The sequence below is a fragment of the Salmo salar genome, chromosome 15, assembly GCF_965601325.2.
Source record: "Salmo salar chromosome 15, fSalSal1, whole genome shotgun sequence".
Lineage (NCBI taxonomy): Eukaryota > Metazoa > Chordata > Actinopteri > Salmoniformes > Salmonidae > Salmo > Salmo salar.
The window spans coordinates 44,931,554-44,950,404 of NC_138305.1; the positions used below are offsets into that span (position 1 = coordinate 44,931,554).

Consider the following 18,851-nt stretch of genomic DNA (forward strand, 5'->3'; position numbering starts at 1 on the left):
GGCTGTCATCAAGGCAAAGGGTGGTTACTTTGAAGAATCTCAAATATAAACAATATTTTGATTTGTTTAACACTTTTTTGGTTACTACATGATCCCATATGTGTTATTTCATAGTTTTAATGTCTTCACTACTATTCCACAATGTAGAAAATAGTAAAAATAAAGAACAACCCTGAAATGAGTACAACCCTGGAATGAGTCCAAACTTTTGACAGGTACTGTATATGAAAAGCATGTGGTAACCATGGTAGCAAGCAATTAAAAGGGAACTGTTTGGAGATAATGGGAAAATGATTAGACCACACTTCGATTGTCGCAAGACTGAATCCAAACCATTACACTGTTGATTTTATTTGCATTTTACATTTACTGTACTTTTCGCCGCATTTGTTGATAACAAAATCAGAAACTATTCTGGATAAATTCTGTAACGTGATTAGACTATTCATGGAAAATGTGGGGTAGGTGCAACATAAGACAAAGAAATTACAATGGTTTGAGTAAGAGGACTAATTGGTGTCCACACCTCTCCAAAGTGTGCACAGTTCCTAAGCAATTTCAATGCACTTTTATGACTCCGAAACATCAACTACAAGGTACTTTTTTCAGCTCTCCTATCTGTGCCGTTGAGGAACTAGAGCAAGCACACTTGTAGCTGTTTCGTTTGGAACACAACCCTGTATCCCCGCCATCACACAATTACTGTTGTTTTCGGAATCCAAAAATGGGCCATTATAACTCGTAATCTGGGTCAGGTGGGCATGATTTGAAGGCTTGTTATATTGCCAAGATGACTAGCTAAGTTGTAAAATACGATCTTACAGTGTTAAGCTTTCACAAGGCAATTCAGAAAACATGAATATGTTGGTGTGCATAGAAAGGAGTTATGAGTGGATTCAGGCATGTGTGCTGCTTTTCTTCACAATAAACAAAGATACGCTCATTCTGTTCAGAACAACCCATGACGACATGTCATCTTGTAACTGTACATCAAACATAGTGATCATAAACGTTGACACAGTATATGACATGAATTTTATGATTTGGAGATGTGTGAGATTTGGAGAAGTGCACATTTGATTGTATTTATTATTGTCCTGAACATCTCATCTTTCAAAATACATCCAGTCATCATCAATTTTCAGCATTTCTCTCACTCAGACAATAAAACATTTGCAAAAGTTGCCCAATTAGTGGGAGGGATGGGGGCAACTTCTTGTCGCACGTGGTGCTCAAGTTCAGAATGGCTGTCAGTCAAAACCCATACAGCACTGTGAAGCGGAGACCCAGAACTCTGACGTCATTCATAGCATGTTACTGTACAGCCACTATGTTCCAATTTAGGCGCTTGTTAGAGCCCAAGTCTGCCATTTTCAGCTTGTATACAGGTACAAGTGTAAAGGGCTACCAAGCTCTGCAATAGCCTACACTGACAAGTGTACAATATCACAGCTAGCATTTCATGATTTTTAAGGCTCTTTTTTGTACATAGGTCTACATCAGCATGAAATGTTGATATGCTATTTTACACTCCATTTCTTATGAAATACACTGTTCTACCCTGAGAATACAGCCCATATTGTTTATGACATGTTTATCATAAGAGCTGGTCCACATGGATCATCAGTCATTATCTTTCCCTGCAGCAGTCACATCATTAGATTACAGCACTGCTCCAATAAGAATCACATCACCTGGAAACACATCACAGAGGATAGGGCCTAGCGTGCGAGTTTGTGCACATACATTATTTGTGGCAATGTGCACACAAGTGTGTTTGCGAGCTCGTGCCTATGTCTATCAGTAACAGCAGCCTCGCCAAAGGCCTGTGTGGGGGTACTGTGTTTCGCTGTGGACGTGACACCAGTAGGCCAGTACAGCCCAGTACAGTAGGTCTGTCTCTTGGCAGAACAGAGTGGAGGTCTGTAATAACAAGGTCCAGCTGGGGTGTGTGTGTTAAACGGCAGGTGGGTGGAGATGAGGCCTGCTAGCAGATGAACAGGTCAGACGGCAGAGGGTATGCACATATCACTGCTTAATAGGATAAACTGCACTGTGTAAATGTGCTCTGTATTAAATCTAATTACCCTGCGGTAATGGCACAGCTTTTTACGATGTCCGTTGTGGCACGCCAATGTTCATTTAATATTAATCTAGCATGGCTCGAAGTCTAGGGGAAGAAGCTGTGTGCTACTTCTGGAGACAGACACACAGTTGCTTTTAGAAGCTTTATACTAGAGCACAGACAGACTGGTTGGATAAAGGCTGAGTGAAAACATCATTCTAGTCCTTCATATTGGCAGCTGTGTTTTTGTCTGAATCTCCTTCCACTTCCCTGTTTTAATCAGAACACCTGAGAACCACCAGTCTGGATCATAAGGAACAGCTGTGGCCATACTAAATGTACTTTGAGTGAAGCCTAGCTATCAATTCTAGGGAAATAAATGTTTTTGTAATGTTACCCATAATGTTCACCTAATGTTTGAGTGTCCACTTTTCTGTTATTTAGTGGAACATTCTATCTATTTTAGCAAAAACCTTCTGAGAACCTTTTAAAGCATGTTTTTGTGTTAAAGTTAGGAGAACCCATAATGTCAAACAGAACTTATTTACAACGTTCTTATTTACAATGTTCTCAGAATATACAACACTGAAGTTCTAGACGCGTTTTATGGGACGTTGCAAGAACATTCATGTGTCCAGTTTTAAGGGCTTTCTGTTTATTCGTCTAATTGTGGGGCATATTAACCTGTTTTACCTTATAATCCTGAATCACTATGATCAATAAAACATTTTGAGTGTACTTTTAGCACATTTACATCAAAATGCATTCATCCTATTACTTACACCTATCAAGTTGTTTCAGCTCTACTCAAAGGCCTATTGAGAAGGGGTTAGGGTTTCTTCTAGACAGGGCCTAACTATACTGTCCCTACGGATATCCATTATTGGGACAGTGAATAGGGTGTTGTGCTTATTAACCCCTCCTCCCTAGGCACTTGTGTAGATCTGAAACAAATTGATAGGTGAAAGCAATTGGGTGAATTCACTTTGAAGTTAATCTCAGCTCTGTTAAAAGTACACTCAAGAAAAACTTCTATTGATCATAGTGATTCAGGAGTACAATTAACAGGTTAATATGCCCCACCATCACCAGCTATACAGAAAACCCTTATATTGTTTAAATACGTAAATCAAATCAATGGTGAAAGAACAGTCAATTTAACTGATAACTGAAACAGACATGGTGACGTAGCAGGAAGATCTGAATGCCATGAACCAAGAGGTTGTGAGTTCAAATCCCAGGTAAGGACATGTTGAATAATAATGGATGCATAAATTAACATGCACAATGTAATCATGTACAGTATGTCAAAGTGTGTCAAATATGTAAGTTGAAAACACGATGTTAAAACCACTGTGTGAGTATCTCAAGATGGCGCCAGAGAACAAGGCTGATGTTTGACGTATTCCTAATTAATTGTGTTTTTTTGTTTGTTTCTTTGCGTTATTTGTAACTTATTTTGTACATCATGTTGCTGCTACCGTCTCTTACGACCGAAAATAGTTTCTGGACATCAGAACTGCGATTACTCACCACGGACTGGCAGAATCTTTTTTTCCTTTAACGAGTCCAACGAGCCTGACATGAATGATAAACTGCTTTCCCGGGAACAGGCCCAGATCCCCGTCATTTGCGTGAAGAGAAGGCAGAGAAAAAGGGGCCAGAGGGCGGGCTGCCTTCTGAGAATTTGTAGGTGATTGAATAAACCCCCACTTTCCTTTCATTCTGCTAGCAAACGTGCAATCTTTGGAAAATAAAATTGATGACCTACGGAAGATTAAACTACCAACGGGACATTCAAAACTGTAATATTTTATGCTTCACGGAGTCGTGGCTGAACGACGACATTATCAACATACAGCTGGCTGGTTAAACGCTGTATCGGCAGGATAGAACAGCGGCGTCTGGTAAGACAAGGGGCGGCGGACTATGTATTCTTGTAAATAACAGCTGGTGCACGATATCTAAGGAAGTCTCAAGGTTTTGCTCGCCTGAGGTAGAGTATCTCATGATAAGCTGTAGACCACTCTATTTACCAAGAGAGTTTTCATCTATATTCTTTGTAGCTGTCTATTTACCACCACAAACCGATGCTGGCACGAAGACCGCACTCAATGAGCTGTATACGACCATAAGCAAACAGGAAAATGCTCATCCAGAGGTATCCATTTTACCTAATTTCTACCAGCATGTTAAATGTGCAACCAGAGGGACAAAAACTCTAGACCACCTTTACTCCACACACAGAGACACATACAAAGCTCTCCCTCGCCCTCCATTTGGCAAAAGCAGGAAGCACCAGTGACTAGATCAATAAAAAGTGGTCAGATGAAGCAGATGCTAAGCTACAGGACTGTTTTGCTAGCACAGACTGGAATATGTTCAGGGATTCCTTCGATGACATTGAAGAGTAGACCACATCAGTCATTGGCCTCATCAATAAGTGCATCGATGATGTCGTCCCCACAGTGACCGTACATGCATACCCCAATCAGAAGCCATGGATTACAGGCAACATCTGCACTGAGCTAAAGGCTAGAGCTGCCGCTTTCAAGGAGTGGGATTCTAACCCAGAAGCTTATAAGAAATCCCGCTATGCCCACCGATGAACCATCAAACAGGCAAAGCATCAATACAGGACTAAGATCGAATCGTACTACACCGGCTCTGACTCTCGTCGGATGTGGCAGGGCTTGCAAACCATTACAGACTACAAATGGAAGCACAGCCGAGAGCTGCCCAGTGACATGAGCCTACCAGACGAGCTAAACTACTTCTATGCTCGCTTCGAGGCAAATAACACTGAAACATGCATGAGAGCACCAGCTGTCCCTGAAGACTGTGTGATCACGCTCTCCGCAGCCGATGTGAGTAAGATCTTTAAACGAGTCAACATTCACAAGGCCGCAGGGCCAGACGGATTACCAGGACGTGTACTGCGAGCATGCGCTGACCAACTGGCAAGTGTCTTCACTGATATTTTCAACCTCTCCCTGTCCGAGTCTGAAATTTGCATACCGCCCTAACAGATACACAGATGATGCAATCTCTATTGCACTCCACACTGCCCTTTCACACCTGGACAAAAGAAACACATATGTGAGAATGATATTCAATGACTACAGCTCAGCGTTCAACACCATAGTACCCTCAAAGCTCATCACTAAGCTAAGGATCCTGGGACTAAACACCTCCCTCTGCAACTGGATCCTGGACTTCCTGACGGGCCGCTCCCAGGTGGTAAGGGTAGGTAAAAACACATCCGCCATGCTGATCCTCAACACTCAGGGGCGGGTGCTCAGTCCCCTCCTGTACTCCCTGTTCAATCATGACTGCACGGCCAGGCATGACTCCAACACCATCATTAAGTTTGCCGATGACACAACAGCCTGATCACCGACAACGACGAGACAGCCTATAGAGAGGAGGTCAGAGACCTGGCCGAGTGGTGCCTGGACAACAACATCTCCCTCAACGTGATCAAGACAAAGGAGATGATTGTGGACTACAGGAAAAGGAGGACCGAGCACGCCCATTGACGGGGCTGCAGTGGAGCAGGTTGAGAGCTTCAAGTTCCTTGGTGTCCACATTACCAACAAACTAACATGGTCCAAGCACACCAAGACAGTCGTGAAGAGGGCACAACAAAACCTATTCCCCCTCAGGAGACTGAAAAGATTTGGCATGGGTCCTCAGATCCTCGAAAGGTTCTACAGCTGCACCATCGAGAGCATCCTGACTGGTTGCATCACTGCCTGTATGGCAACTGCTCAGCCTCCGACCGCAAGACACTACAGAGGGTATTGCGTACGGCCCAGTACATCATTGGGGCCAAGCTTCCTACCAAGCTTCCTACCATCCAGGACCTCTATACCAGGCGGTGTCAGAGGAACCATCAAAATTGTTAAAGAATCTAACCACCCTAATCATAGACTGTTCTGTCTGCTACTGCACGGCAAGCGGTAGAGGAGCATCAAGTCTAAGTCCAAGAGGCTTACATTTACATTTTAGTCATTTAGCAGACACTCTTATCCAGAGCGACTCTTATCCAGAGTGAATGCATACATTTCATTTCATGAATTCTTTTAATGTTTTTGTTTTGTTTTTTGTTTGTACTGGCCCCCCGTGGGAATCTAACCCACAACCCTGGCATTGCAAACACCATGCTCTACCAACTGAGCCACAGGGAAGGCTTCTAAACAGCTTCTATCCCCAAGCTATAAGACTCCTGAACATCTAATCAAATGGCCACCCAGACTATTTGCATTGCCCCCCCCCTCTTTTACACCGCTGCTACTCTCTGTTGTTGTCATCTATGCATAGTCACTTTAATAACCCTACCTACATCTACATATTACCTTAACTAACCGGTGCCACATTGACTCTGTACCGGTACCCCCCATATATCGTCTCGCTATTGTTATTTTACTGCTGCTCTTTAATTACTTGTTACTTTTATTTCTTATTTGTGTTTATTTAAACTGCATTGTTGGTTAGGGGCTCGTAAGTAAGCATTTCACTGTAAGGTCTACACCTGTTGTATTCGGCGCATGTGACTAATACAATTTGATTTGATATTCCTAACCTTGCCAACAGACAAAAAGAGCTGTGAATGGATCAGTGGTTCACCAATTAGGGCTTGAACAGTAACAAGGCGTGATGTGTAATTAAACATTTCTTTTTTTGAGAATATTTCTTTGGGACCATCAGGCGACATCCCGACAATTGATATACAGAAATGTTCTTGCAACGTTCCCATGAAACCCATCTAGAACACAATATCTTACATTCTGAGAACATGGCAAACATGTTCTGTGTATGTTTGGTTGGACATTGTTGGAATATTCTTCTAACCCACAGACAACTGGACACAGGAATGTTCTTGCAGGAATGCCCTAACCCTCAGAAAACTGAACACGAATGTTCTTGCAACATTCCCCTGAAACGTGTGTAGAACACTAATAGCTTATATTCTCAGAACATGGCAACCATGTTCCGTAGGTAGGACGTTGATGGAATATTTTCCTAAACCACAGAGAAATGGACTAATGAATGTTCTTGCAACGTTCCCATAAAACATGTATAGAACATTAATATCTTATATCCTGAGAACATTCCTTGCACATCACAGCAACATTCTTATGAAAACGTTGGTTAATAACCTAATAAGACTCTTAAGGGAACGCTCTAAAGTTGTGGGGAAGTTTGTTGTTAGCTGGGAGTGTCCTACCTGCTATTCTTATACACTGTAATAATAAAATATAACTCTTGGGCTACTACAGTACTGCACAAGCATAATAGGCCAAGACTTAATTACTGCTGACACAATCATTATACAGTACCTTGTTTTAGCATGTCTCAGCACTGAATTAAATCTAAATAAAGCACAATGAGCTTCCTAGGGAAATTAATTTGGAGAGAGAAAACGCCCTCCTCCTGACCAAAACAAGTATGATATTTTATTCGCTAATTGGTCTGTGGAACAATAAGATTTGAAAAATGTCTGATGTGAAAAGATCTGGTCAAAATATCTGACGTGATTGGTCAAAAGACCAATTAGTGGAAAAAAGATCAGAGTTGGCTGCCTGTCTAAACACAGCCTAAGTGCCTTCCTGCCTTTTGCATAAGACATCTAGCTTTGTGATATCGTCTCATTTACATCAACTATATGACACATGAACAGGTAACACTTGGTCTTAGACAAAGCTTGACCACTGTGGGGAAAGGTCTTAATGATTTTTATGATCAATAAAACATTTTGAGTGTACTTTTAGCACATTTACATCAAAATGCATTCATCCTATTGCTTTTGTTTCAGCTCTACTCAAAGGCCTAGGGAGGAGGGGTTGGGGTTTATTCTGGACAGGATGTGTGTGTGAGAGAGAGAGAGGTAAGTCAATCAAATCAATCTAATTCATTTATAAAGCCCTTCTTACAGTACATCAGCTGATGTCACAAAGTGCTGTACAGAAACTCAGCCTAAAACCCCAAACCCCCCAGAAGTGCCATGATAGCCTGTCACAGCAGTGAGAATGAGCAGAACAAGTATTTGGGAATTGTCTGAGCAGGTATACCTACTGGTGGCACTTATATATATATATATATAAATAAGAGAGAGAGAGACAGACAGACAGACAGACAGACAGACAGACAGACAGACAGACAGACAGACAGACAGACAGACAGACAGACAGACAGACAGACAGACAGACAGACAGACAGACAGACAGACAGACAGACAGACAGACAGACAGACAGAGAGAGGTGTGAGACTGTCAGTGGGATCAGCTCAGGCTGAATTCCAGAAGTGCAAGATGATGCTTGTCTGCCCGAATTGTCTAGAGATGGAAAGAAAACATGAGACTAGCAGTTCGGATGGGGAGAGAGGCTTTGACCATGTTGGTTCTAACACAGTGTGTATGCTGGAGAGGCTAACGAGGACAGATACTTTCTGACAGGGCGTGGAGACAGCAGGCTGGGATGCATACCTCTCTGTCAGTGAGTGCTGAAGCTTTTATATTGGTGTGCAGAACAGCCCCTTAACCAGCAGGCAGTAGTAGTACAGTAGTAATGACTCTGGACTAGACCATAGCTCTTTCTATACTTTGTGGGTATTGGGTCTGGTCTGGGCTATCCAGTAGGTCTCTGACAGTAAGCCAAAGCTGCATTGGCCTGTAGCTCTGTTTATGAGTGTAGAGTCTTGCGCGGGCCATAGGTCTTCCTGTTGGAGAATGAGTGTATTGAGTGTAGGCCGTCTGAATGTTGTTTAGGCCGTACCTGGTTGAGTGCTGGCACAGTTTTTGTTCCGATGCAGGGTGCCAGTGTGAGAGAGGAGAGGTCCTGTCCCTCCAACCTACGGGACTCCAGACAATTCTGTCTTTGACGAATCACCCCTGACTTTGAGTCCGAATCATCTGGCACTCTGAAAATACACATGTATTTTCTTGCTTTATTGTATATTCACCAACGCAGACAAGTCTGAATACGAGGTAGATGTATCATCTCTGAATGTTATGTTTTGATACTCACGCATGGGATAGATTCATGGTGGCATTTATACATGCAGATGAATAATGATTTATTATAGAGATTAACATTGAGGTTATTTAGAGTGTCATGTTCCGTGGCCTGGCATAAATGCTTCCTCAAACAACGTCTGAACTGGATTACAATCAATTTTCAAATGTACAAAAAGAAATAGCTCATCACATGGCCATTCATCAGAGGTAGGAAGAACCCACTGCTCTGGGTGGGGGGGGGGTGTGTGTGTGTGTGTGTGTGTGTGTGTGTGTGTGTGTGTGTGTGTGTGTGTGTGTGTGTGTGTGTGTGTGTGTGTGTGTGTGTGTGTGAGAGAGAGAGGTAAGTAATGGGGTCTGCTGCCAGTGTGGGTCTGTGGAGGCTTTACAGCCCAGTTCATTCACTTAGTCAGCAAACGGAAACCTGGAACCAGCAGCAGTGAATCCATCACACACACACAGCCCCCCATAGGTAACGTTACTCATATCCCTCATATCCTGCAAGCAATTTGTAATAGCCTATGACTGTACTTCTCTCTGTGTATTGCTCTCGTATGGCTTTACCATTATCTGTGTATACTCTCTCTCTCAACGAGACGTGTCCTCACCCTATAAACCTTTTCAAATCAAAATGTATTTGTCACATGCACCGAATACAACGGGTGCAGACTTTGTCGTACATTAGCTTTTTCTCAACTTGTGTCAATTCACCTGTTCTTCAACTATCTTTTTAAAGTAGTTTTTTCTTAGTATGCAATTAACAGTCGATCCAAGTCATCTAAAGGTCAGACCATGCCCTCTCCTCTCTCCCCTGAGTCCACATTGTTAGTTTCAGTCCATGGGGTTAACCTAAACTAAATCATGCCTGGCTGTTGTTGTATCAGTCAGATTGAGCTGCAAGCCTCGGCCTCGGACCAATCAGGGGGCAAAAAAAGAGAAGCCTGAGTAATAAAAAAAATGATCATGAATCTATTCTGAATTAAGCATAATGGGATGTGTGTGATTGGCCGGCCACACACACTCACTTGAGCTCTGGGTAGACGTTGTCCAGATACCACTTGAAGGATTTGCACTTGAGACTCTTGCGGAGCTCTTCCCTGCTATGAATGCTGATAAGAGAGAGAGAAAGAGAGGGAAATGAATGTTAGAGAGAGGAACCTTTTTTTATAATGCTGTCCTGCTCTTATCACAGAAAAGACAGTGCTACACACTCACACACAGGGAGGCACAAACCCACCTTATGGTGAACCATGTGGAATCCATTGGTGCAATATGTAATGCAGGGAGACCACAAACACTTTTAAATAACCTAAAGGATATGGTTTGAACTGAACCGTCTATCCAGGTTAATCATGCTATTCTAGGTGCAATATGAGTATGTATTCTTTAATCTGTCTCTTTATCAGCCCTGCTTTTCTCTATTTGTGCATATTTTTGATACTGAATGTTGAATCACATCGCTGTGGAGGAATTTTTGGCACACTCTTGCATGCAGAACTGCTTTAACTCAGCATGAACTGCTTGTTTCAAGTCCTGTCACAACATCGCAATTGGGATTAAGACTAGGCCATGTCGTCCAAAAAGTTATACTTTTGAATCATCTGTCCATAGAACATTCTGTCCATCCAGGTGCTTTCAAGTGCTTTTTGGCAAACTTGAGTCAACTTTTTGGATGACATGGGTCCCATTATGCCTGGCAAAAACTAAACACTGCATACCACAGTAAGAACCTCATACCAACGGTCAAGCATGGTGGTGGTAGTATGATGGTTTGGGGATGCTTTGCTGCCTCATGACTTGGACGAATTCTGCTCTGTATCAGAGAATTCTTCAGGAGAATGTCAGGCCGTCTGTTTGTGAGCTGAAGCTGAAGTGCAGCTGGGTCATGCAGCAAGACAATGATCCAAAACACACAATCAAGTCTACATGAAAATGGCTAAAAAGCAACAAATTTGATGTTTTGGAATAGCCTAGTCAAAGTCCAGGCCTAATCCCAATTGAGATGTTGTGGCAGGACTTGAAACGAGCAGTTCTTGCTTGAAAACCACAAATGTTATAGTAGTTCTGCATGGAAGAGTGGGCCAAAATTCCTCCACAGCGATGTGAGAGACTGATCAACAACTACAGGAAGCATTTGGTTGGAGTCATTTCAGCTAAAGGTGGAACAACCAGTTATTGAGTGTAAGGGTGCAATTAATTTTTCACACAGGGGGCATTGGGTGTTGCATAACTTTGTTTAGGAAATCAATTAAATAAGTATTGGTCATTGTTGTGTAATGTTCACTCAGGTTTATCTAATATTAGGTTTTGGTTGAAGATCTGTGTCACAGGCGTCGAAAGGATTAGACCAAGGCGCAGCGTGTATAGTGCTCAATCTTGATTTATTTTATGAGAACACTTTAAACAAAATAACCTACGACCAACAGTTCCGTCAGGTAAAACAACTAAACGGAAAATAACCACCCACAAAACTCAAAGGAAAACAGGCTGCCTAAGTATGGCTTCCAATCAGAGACAACGAAAGACACCTGCCTCTGATTGGAAACCATAATCGGCCACACATGGAAATTGAAACATAGAAACAGAAAACTAGAACAAATTCCCCTAGAAACAAACCAACCCCAAAACACACAAAACAACACCCCTGCCATGCCCTGACCATTCTACTATGGCAAAATGACCCTTTTCACTGTTCAGGACATGACAATCTGATAACATTCAGTATAAAAAATATGCAAAAGTAGAGAAAATTAGAAAGGGGCAAATACTTTTTACGGCACTGTATAGCAGTATAAATATATGGTGTGTAGAATTGTATAGGGGTGTGTCACTCACTCTCCGTAGGACTTGCCCCGTGCTGCAGGGCGAGCAGAGTAGTAGAAGAGCCTGAACTCGTCCATCCACACCTCCGCCGTCCGTCTGGTGTTCCTGCAACACAGCCAGTACAGCACACAGTAGGAGTCGGTAGGCGGTTTACATTAAAACACTTAATCTCAGGGTGGGCCAGAATGATAGTGTGAAAACACCTAGCATGTATGTGACCAAAATAACCATAAGCCAAGCCTGCCCTCACATACTGGTCTCAAACACATTCCAAGAAAATGAATCATCTCGTTTGCTGGAAGAAAGCAGAAAAATAATACATGTTCTGATTGTCAAATGTACATATCATATTCTATGCATGTCTAGCTCACACTTTTAAACATTCTAGTAATGTAATTCCTCTGACACTGCTGATGCATACTGTGGCCCTCCTCCCGATAGATATGTAAGTATCTTGCTTAAGATGTTAAAGGTATCATTTACTCCACTTTCATACACCTCTTTTGACATTTGAAAGCCTCTTGCAAACTTTGGATTTGGGGTGAAGACACATTTACAAGTACATTTCACTGCATCTCTAGCGTTTCACACTGTCCTGTTCAGTTAATTAAGCTAGTCTACACCCCTATCCTATGCTATCCACTTGGCCCTCACAGGCAGGAATAAGACAGCCTACTGTCACAACTCACATCGCTCCTTTCCACCTTACACGGTCTCAGAAGGAGGCACACTCAACACTACTGCGACACAGCCTGGCTTCTGAGCAGCAGCAGAAGATTTTGGGACAAAAAAGGGTGTAGCAGCTTGTAACACAAATTACAGTGATATTGTGCAGAGAGCGGAGCACAGAGAGTGCAGGTGAATAAATTACATATAATTATCAGAGAGCATGCTGAGCCACCAGCTGCCATTAGAAGCCTGGCTTTCTTTTCAGGACATGAAATCAAACATCATACTTGGAGTAATTATTAATTAACTTGGCTGAACTATGCTACACATACAAATTTTGTTGACAGGATTCATTAATTATTCATTGGGGGCCCTAATGTGTTTTGTGTTGTAAGTAAAGAGGGAAAGCTCATCAGTGAATGAACAGTGAACGCACACTGCCAGTCAGTCAAAGGAGAGGCAGCCAAGTCAAGGGGTGATTTCTGCACAACACATTTTCTGAAAACGGCTCTGTAATCAAATCAAATAGTGCGTTGTTCACTTTACATATTCAGTCCATGCTGTGACTTTCCTGAAGGCTAAATGCAAACGAGAAATACAAATTAAGAAAACTGATTCTGTCGATAATTGCATTGTTAACCAAGGGCAGAATTTCTGATTCATGCCAAAGTTGAACATTTGATTAAGAATGACATTATATGTAGACAAAACGTTTCAGAAAGAATAACAGAAATTGGATGCATGTCACGTTCGTCGTAGGAAGGAGACCAAAGCGCAGCGTGGGTATCGTTCCACATCTTTTATTTAAATGTGAAACTTTGCACAACAAACAATAAACTACAAACAAAACACAAACCGTGATGACAGAGGTGCAACATGCACTAACTCAAAATAATCTCCCAAAACAACAGGTGGGAAAAACAACTACTTAAATATGATCCCCAATTAGAGACAACGATGACCAGCTGCCTCTAATTGCGGATCATACAAAAATCCCAACATAGAAAAAAGAAACTAGAACCAAAACAACATAGAACTAAATAAACTAGATAAACCCCCCCAGTCACGCCCTGACCTACTCTACCATAGAAAATAAAAGCTCTCTATGGTCAGGACGTAACAGTGCACTCGTACGATCAGCTAACTAAAGCCCTGCAAAAACACAGCAAGAACATGATTCTAATCCCCAATATGGAAAGAGAGCCAAACTACTCTGATGTACAGAAGAGAATAGAGCTTTGCATAATGCATTCAAAAGACAATGTTTGGCAAAGCTTTAGAGAAAACTACAGCAATGTCTTCAATTTCTATTTACCACGTTCGCTGCAAATCTTACCCCACTATTGGGTTGCATTGCACGAATACCGGCCAACAGCTCAACAACTCATACAGTACATATCGAGTGGTACAATGCAGCACTTATTTTGGTTGTTGTAGGCTGCCTTTTTATCTTGGAGCAGGCAGATAGGCCAATTGTAATAGTCATGGCTCTCACGTAAACAATGTTGAATACAGCTAAATAACTCATACAGTATATATCGAGTGGTACATTGCAGTACCTATTTTGGTTGCCATGGGTTGCTTTGTTATTTTGGAGCATACGGATAGATACAGTAAGATATAGGTCTTACTTGATGTAGGTGTTGGGTGCCTTTGTATTTTGGAGCAGGCTGTGAGATAGGATACAGTACAAATGGAGTCAAGTCTTACTTGATGTAGGTGTTGGCGTTGCCCTCAGGGAAGATGTAGGGGTGTTTCTTGCGGAAGACGTGGCCGACCCTGCTGCAGGGGATAATCTCTAGGCTCCCTCCACACATCCACACCCGGAACGAGATCTCTATAGGGGATCACACCCACAACACAACACACAGAACACAGCTACCATTAGTTATCATTGTCCCATGGAATAACTCAGGGGAATGTCCTGACACACAGAGAGCAGCACTGTACTGTATGTTCAGTGCTTGTAGACTGTATGAGTTATGGGTGAGAGTAGGTGCAGTGGGACAACAGAGTCCTAAGGACAGAGCGCTCATATACTGTAAGATGGGGAATGGTTACAGGGGATAGGAGAGGTTAAATTCTAACACACAAAGTTTTGCATACAATGTCTTGATCATCTACAAGTGAAACCAAATTAAGCTATACTTCTGTTAAGACGTTATACTATTTCTCATCCCAATACAATCCATACACATTACACATCATCATTATCAGCATCTGTATATGGGGCTCTGATGCCTTGAATATTAGATAACATGCTTGCTGCCTCATATCTCATGTTTAAATCTGCCATGTCCAATGCTCACTTAAAGAAGCCACAAGAATGTAAATGAAGTCCTTCCATTGCCTGGTCTAATTTAGCCCAGACTAATATACTAGCCTATAGACATCCGGCTGTTGCTACACACCTGTCTTTCAAACCCAACAGAGCTGACGTTTCATAGCCTCATTATCATTGTATATGCTGTGTTTTTATTTTTCAGAGTAACATCTTCAACACTTTCCCAACAAGCCTATGAGCTTTTTCTGCATTTCAAAGTGTCAAAGGGAGCAGCGTAGGGAATAGTTTCCATCTCGGAGAGAAAGCGCAAAAGAGAAAAATAAAAGAGAGATGTGAAAGAGAGATGAAGAGAGAGAGAGAGAAAATAAAAAAGACTGGGGAGAGAGATAAAGAGAAAGAGAAAGTGTGAGAGAGAGAGCATCCTATTCAAGTCTTACTGTACCCCTGTCTCTGCTTTGTTCCCTAATGATCTGAAGCCTCAGCAGCAGTACAGACAGTGGAACCTGTCTGTCTAATATATGAACCCCAGCATCCTTCTGCCAGAGATACATGGGAGAGTACTCGTCAGCCTCCTGGCCTTTTTAGTATCTGGAACACACTATGAATCATCCCCACCACTACTACGGTTAGCTCGGGCTGCTGTGCACAACTCGCCTGCAGATGTACCTGACAGGAGCAAACATGAAGCAGGGAAGAGAACTACTAATGCTACCTATTGCTCCAGGGTTCTGGCTATGACTGGAATAGCTGAAATGTTTACACTCTCTCTAGCTTATTTGACAGTGGTGTGGTGTTATGCTGGACACTGATTGGTCATAGAAATTCTGCTTAATATTTGTGTCTTCTTGACCATTGACACTTTATAGTCAACTAAACAGTAAGTGTTACAAGTCCAACATATGGAGTGGGTTTGATTGATTTGAAAAATGATCACTTTAGGATTTTGGGGATTTGGGACTGTGGTAAAATAACCATTACAAACCCAAAGAGTATCCCTCAAAAACTTCCAACACAATATATCAACAGTCCCACTAAAGTAAGGAAAGTTCTCATGACTGCAACGCCCTTGAGCAGACAGAAGGACTGCTGTCAGCTATAGAGGCAGGCTATAAGTGCTGACAGACTGACACGCTGCTGCCATTCAGGTGCTCTCGGGCAGCCTAATCCCCCCAGCTACAGCCCAGGCCAGCTCCAGCCCAGTCAGCTGACTCACTCACCAAAGTTCTCCCCGCCCCAGATGTCCATGGCTGTGTCATACTTCCCCAGGTGGTTGAACCACGACTTGTCAATCACAAACAGCCCTCCGGCAATGATGGGAGTCCTGAGAAAGAGAAAGCGAGAGAGAGAGTATTCAGGGAATATTATTTTATGAAATATTGACCAAATAGGATATGATGGCTTCTCCCACCAAAATGTCAGACAGACATGAGGTAGTTTGGTGATGTTTTTGTAGATACTAAGAACACATTATTATGAATCCAGGTGGCTGGTAGAAGAGTCCAACCTATCTAAATCCTATCCATCTCCACACAGTTGAAGCTTGCTGATGTGAATAATGATGCTGGCCCGGCCCGGCGAGTCTCAGTGAGTGTGTGTGAGCCGCTGAGTAAAATGTAAATTGATTGAGTGATAAAGGAGCCAGCCGGCGGACAAACCCTGGCTGGACTGGCTGACAAGCAGAGTTTAAGAGGATACCTTCTCATTATCAGGCGGAAGCTGCACCCAGGCCCTCCACGGTGTGCCATCCGGGGCATATCTAACACAATACACTCACAGCACTCGACCAGACAATGCAGAGGGAGAGAGAGCTGAGAGAGAAAGGGGAGGGAGAGAGAGGGGTAGAGAGAGAGAGCTCTCATGTTGCTGACTTCAAGGCAAGCCATTTGTTAAAGATTTTTGATTCTTTCATTTTGAAAGACGAGGAGCATCGTCTTATCTCTAGAATAGACACGCTGTGATGCTCTCTGGCGTCAACAACATATTCTCCACATTAATTTTCTCACAGCGGTTTCTCATTCCCTGTTTCTGTCTGAAGAACCTGAGTAATTTACACTGAACAAAAATAGAAACGCAACATGCAACAATTTCAAAGATGTAAGGAAATAAATCCATTGAAATAAATAAATTAGGCCCTAATCTATGGATTTCACATGACTGGGGATATCTGTTGGTCACAGATGCCTTAAAAAAAAGTAGGGGCGTGGATCAGAAAACCAGTCAGTATCTGGTATGACCACCATTTGCCTAATTTGATCAGGCTGTTGATTGTGGCCTGTGGAAAGTTGTCCCTCTCCTCTTCAATGGCTGTGCGAAGTTGCTGGATACTGGCAGGAACTGGAACACGCTGTCATACATGTCAATCCAGAACATCCCTAACATGCTCAATGGGTGGCATGTCTGGTGAGTATGCAGGCCATGGAAGAACTGGGACATTTTCAGCTTCCAGGAATTGTGTACAGATCCTTTTTGACATGGGGCCGTGCATTATCATGCTGAAACATGAGGTGATGGCGGCGGATTAATGGCACGACAATGGGCCTCAGGATCTCGTCACGGTATCTCTGTGCATTCAAATTTCCATTGATTAAATGCAATTGTGTTCGTTGTCCGTAGCTTATGCCTGCCCATACCATAACCCCACCGCCACCATGGGGCCCTCTGTTCACAACGTTGACATCAGTAAACTGCTCACTCACACGACGCCACACACTGTCTGCCATCTGCCCAGTACAATTGAAACCGAGATTCATCCGTCTGGAGTACGCTTCTCCAGAGTGCCAGTGGCCATTGAAAGTGAGCATTTGCCCACTGAAGTCTGAAGTCAGTTACGACGCCAAACTGCAGTCAGGTCAAGACCCTGGTGAGGATGACGAGCACGCAGATGAGCTTCCCTGAGAAGGTTTCTGACAGTTTGTACAGAAATTCTTTGCTTGTGCAAACCCCTGGTCTCAGACAATGCTGCAGGTGAAGAAGCCGGATGTGCAGGTCCTGGGCTGGCGTGGTTACACGTGGTCTGCGGTTGTGAGGCCGGTTGGACATACTGCCAAATTCTCCCAAAGAAGTTGGAGGTGGCTTATGGTAGAGAAATTAACATTCAATTCTCTGGCAATAGTTCTGGTGGACATCCCTGCAGTCAGCATGTCAATTGCCTGTTCCCTCAAAACTTGAGACATCTGTTTTGATGTCCCCATATACAAAACTGCACCTATGTACAGTAATGATCATGCTGTTTAATCAGCCTGTTGATATGCCACACCTGTCAGGTGGATGAATTATCTTGACAAAGGAGAAATGCTCACTAACAGGAATGTAAACAAATTTGTGCACAAAATGTAAGAGAAATTATATTTTGTGCGTATGAAACAATTCTGGGATATTTTATTTCAGCTCATGAAACATGGGACCAACACTTTACATGTTGCGTTCATATTTTTGTTCAGTGTAGTTTGACCAATATTCTTGAGGCAATACTACCTTCTCTGGTAATTCAAAATGTCTCCAGAGTGCACTCGAGGCTACGACTTAAAAAGTTAGCACCTAAATAGACACATTGACATCTGACAAAATACAACCCTCGCCAGCGAGAACCTTGGCTGCACCCTGAAAACAGCTTTAGGCTGCATGTTTTACTCCTACATTTAAAGTCTTGCATCAGGACATTACTATTTCTGGTAGTAAACATAAAGATTCATGATATATTGATTCAGCTAACTATATATCAGCATAAAGTTACAAACAGCTTATGAGGAGGCCCTGGGAAAGCCATTTTTTTAATTTAACCTTTATTTAACTAGGAAAGTCAGTTAAGAACAAATTCTTATTTACAATGACGGCATAGGAACAGTGGGTTAACTGCCTTGTTCAGGGGCAGAATGACAGATTTTTACCTTGTCAGCTCAGGGATTCCATCCAGCAACATTTTGGTTACTGGCCCGTCGCTCTAACCACTAGGCTACCTGACAAAGTTCAGCCCAGATACACAATAAAATAGAGA

The 18,851-nt window shown here is 42.6% G+C and overlaps 1 protein-coding gene across 2 annotated transcripts in view; it reads right to left on the bottom strand.

Moving 5' to 3' along the window:
- The window catches only part of galnt14 (UDP-N-acetyl-alpha-D-galactosamine:polypeptide N-acetylgalactosaminyltransferase 14 (GalNAc-T14)), a 118,523-nt gene that overhangs the window by 11,384 nt on the left and 88,288 nt on the right, over positions 1-18,851 (bottom strand). The window contains exons 9-13 of one of the 2 annotated variants that reach the window (XM_014144514.3): positions 16,075-16,178; positions 14,284-14,410; positions 11,917-12,009; positions 10,107-10,190; positions 8,843-8,987 (exon numbers count right to left, since the gene is read on the bottom strand). In XM_014144514.3, the coding sequence (XP_013999989.2) occupies positions 8,843-8,987; positions 10,107-10,190; positions 11,917-12,009; positions 14,284-14,410; positions 16,075-16,178 (553 nt within the window). The remainder of the gene's footprint in view (positions 1-8,842; positions 8,988-10,106; positions 10,191-11,916; positions 12,010-14,283; positions 14,411-16,074; positions 16,179-18,851) is intronic. The other variant, XM_014144515.3, reaches the window with a different exon arrangement.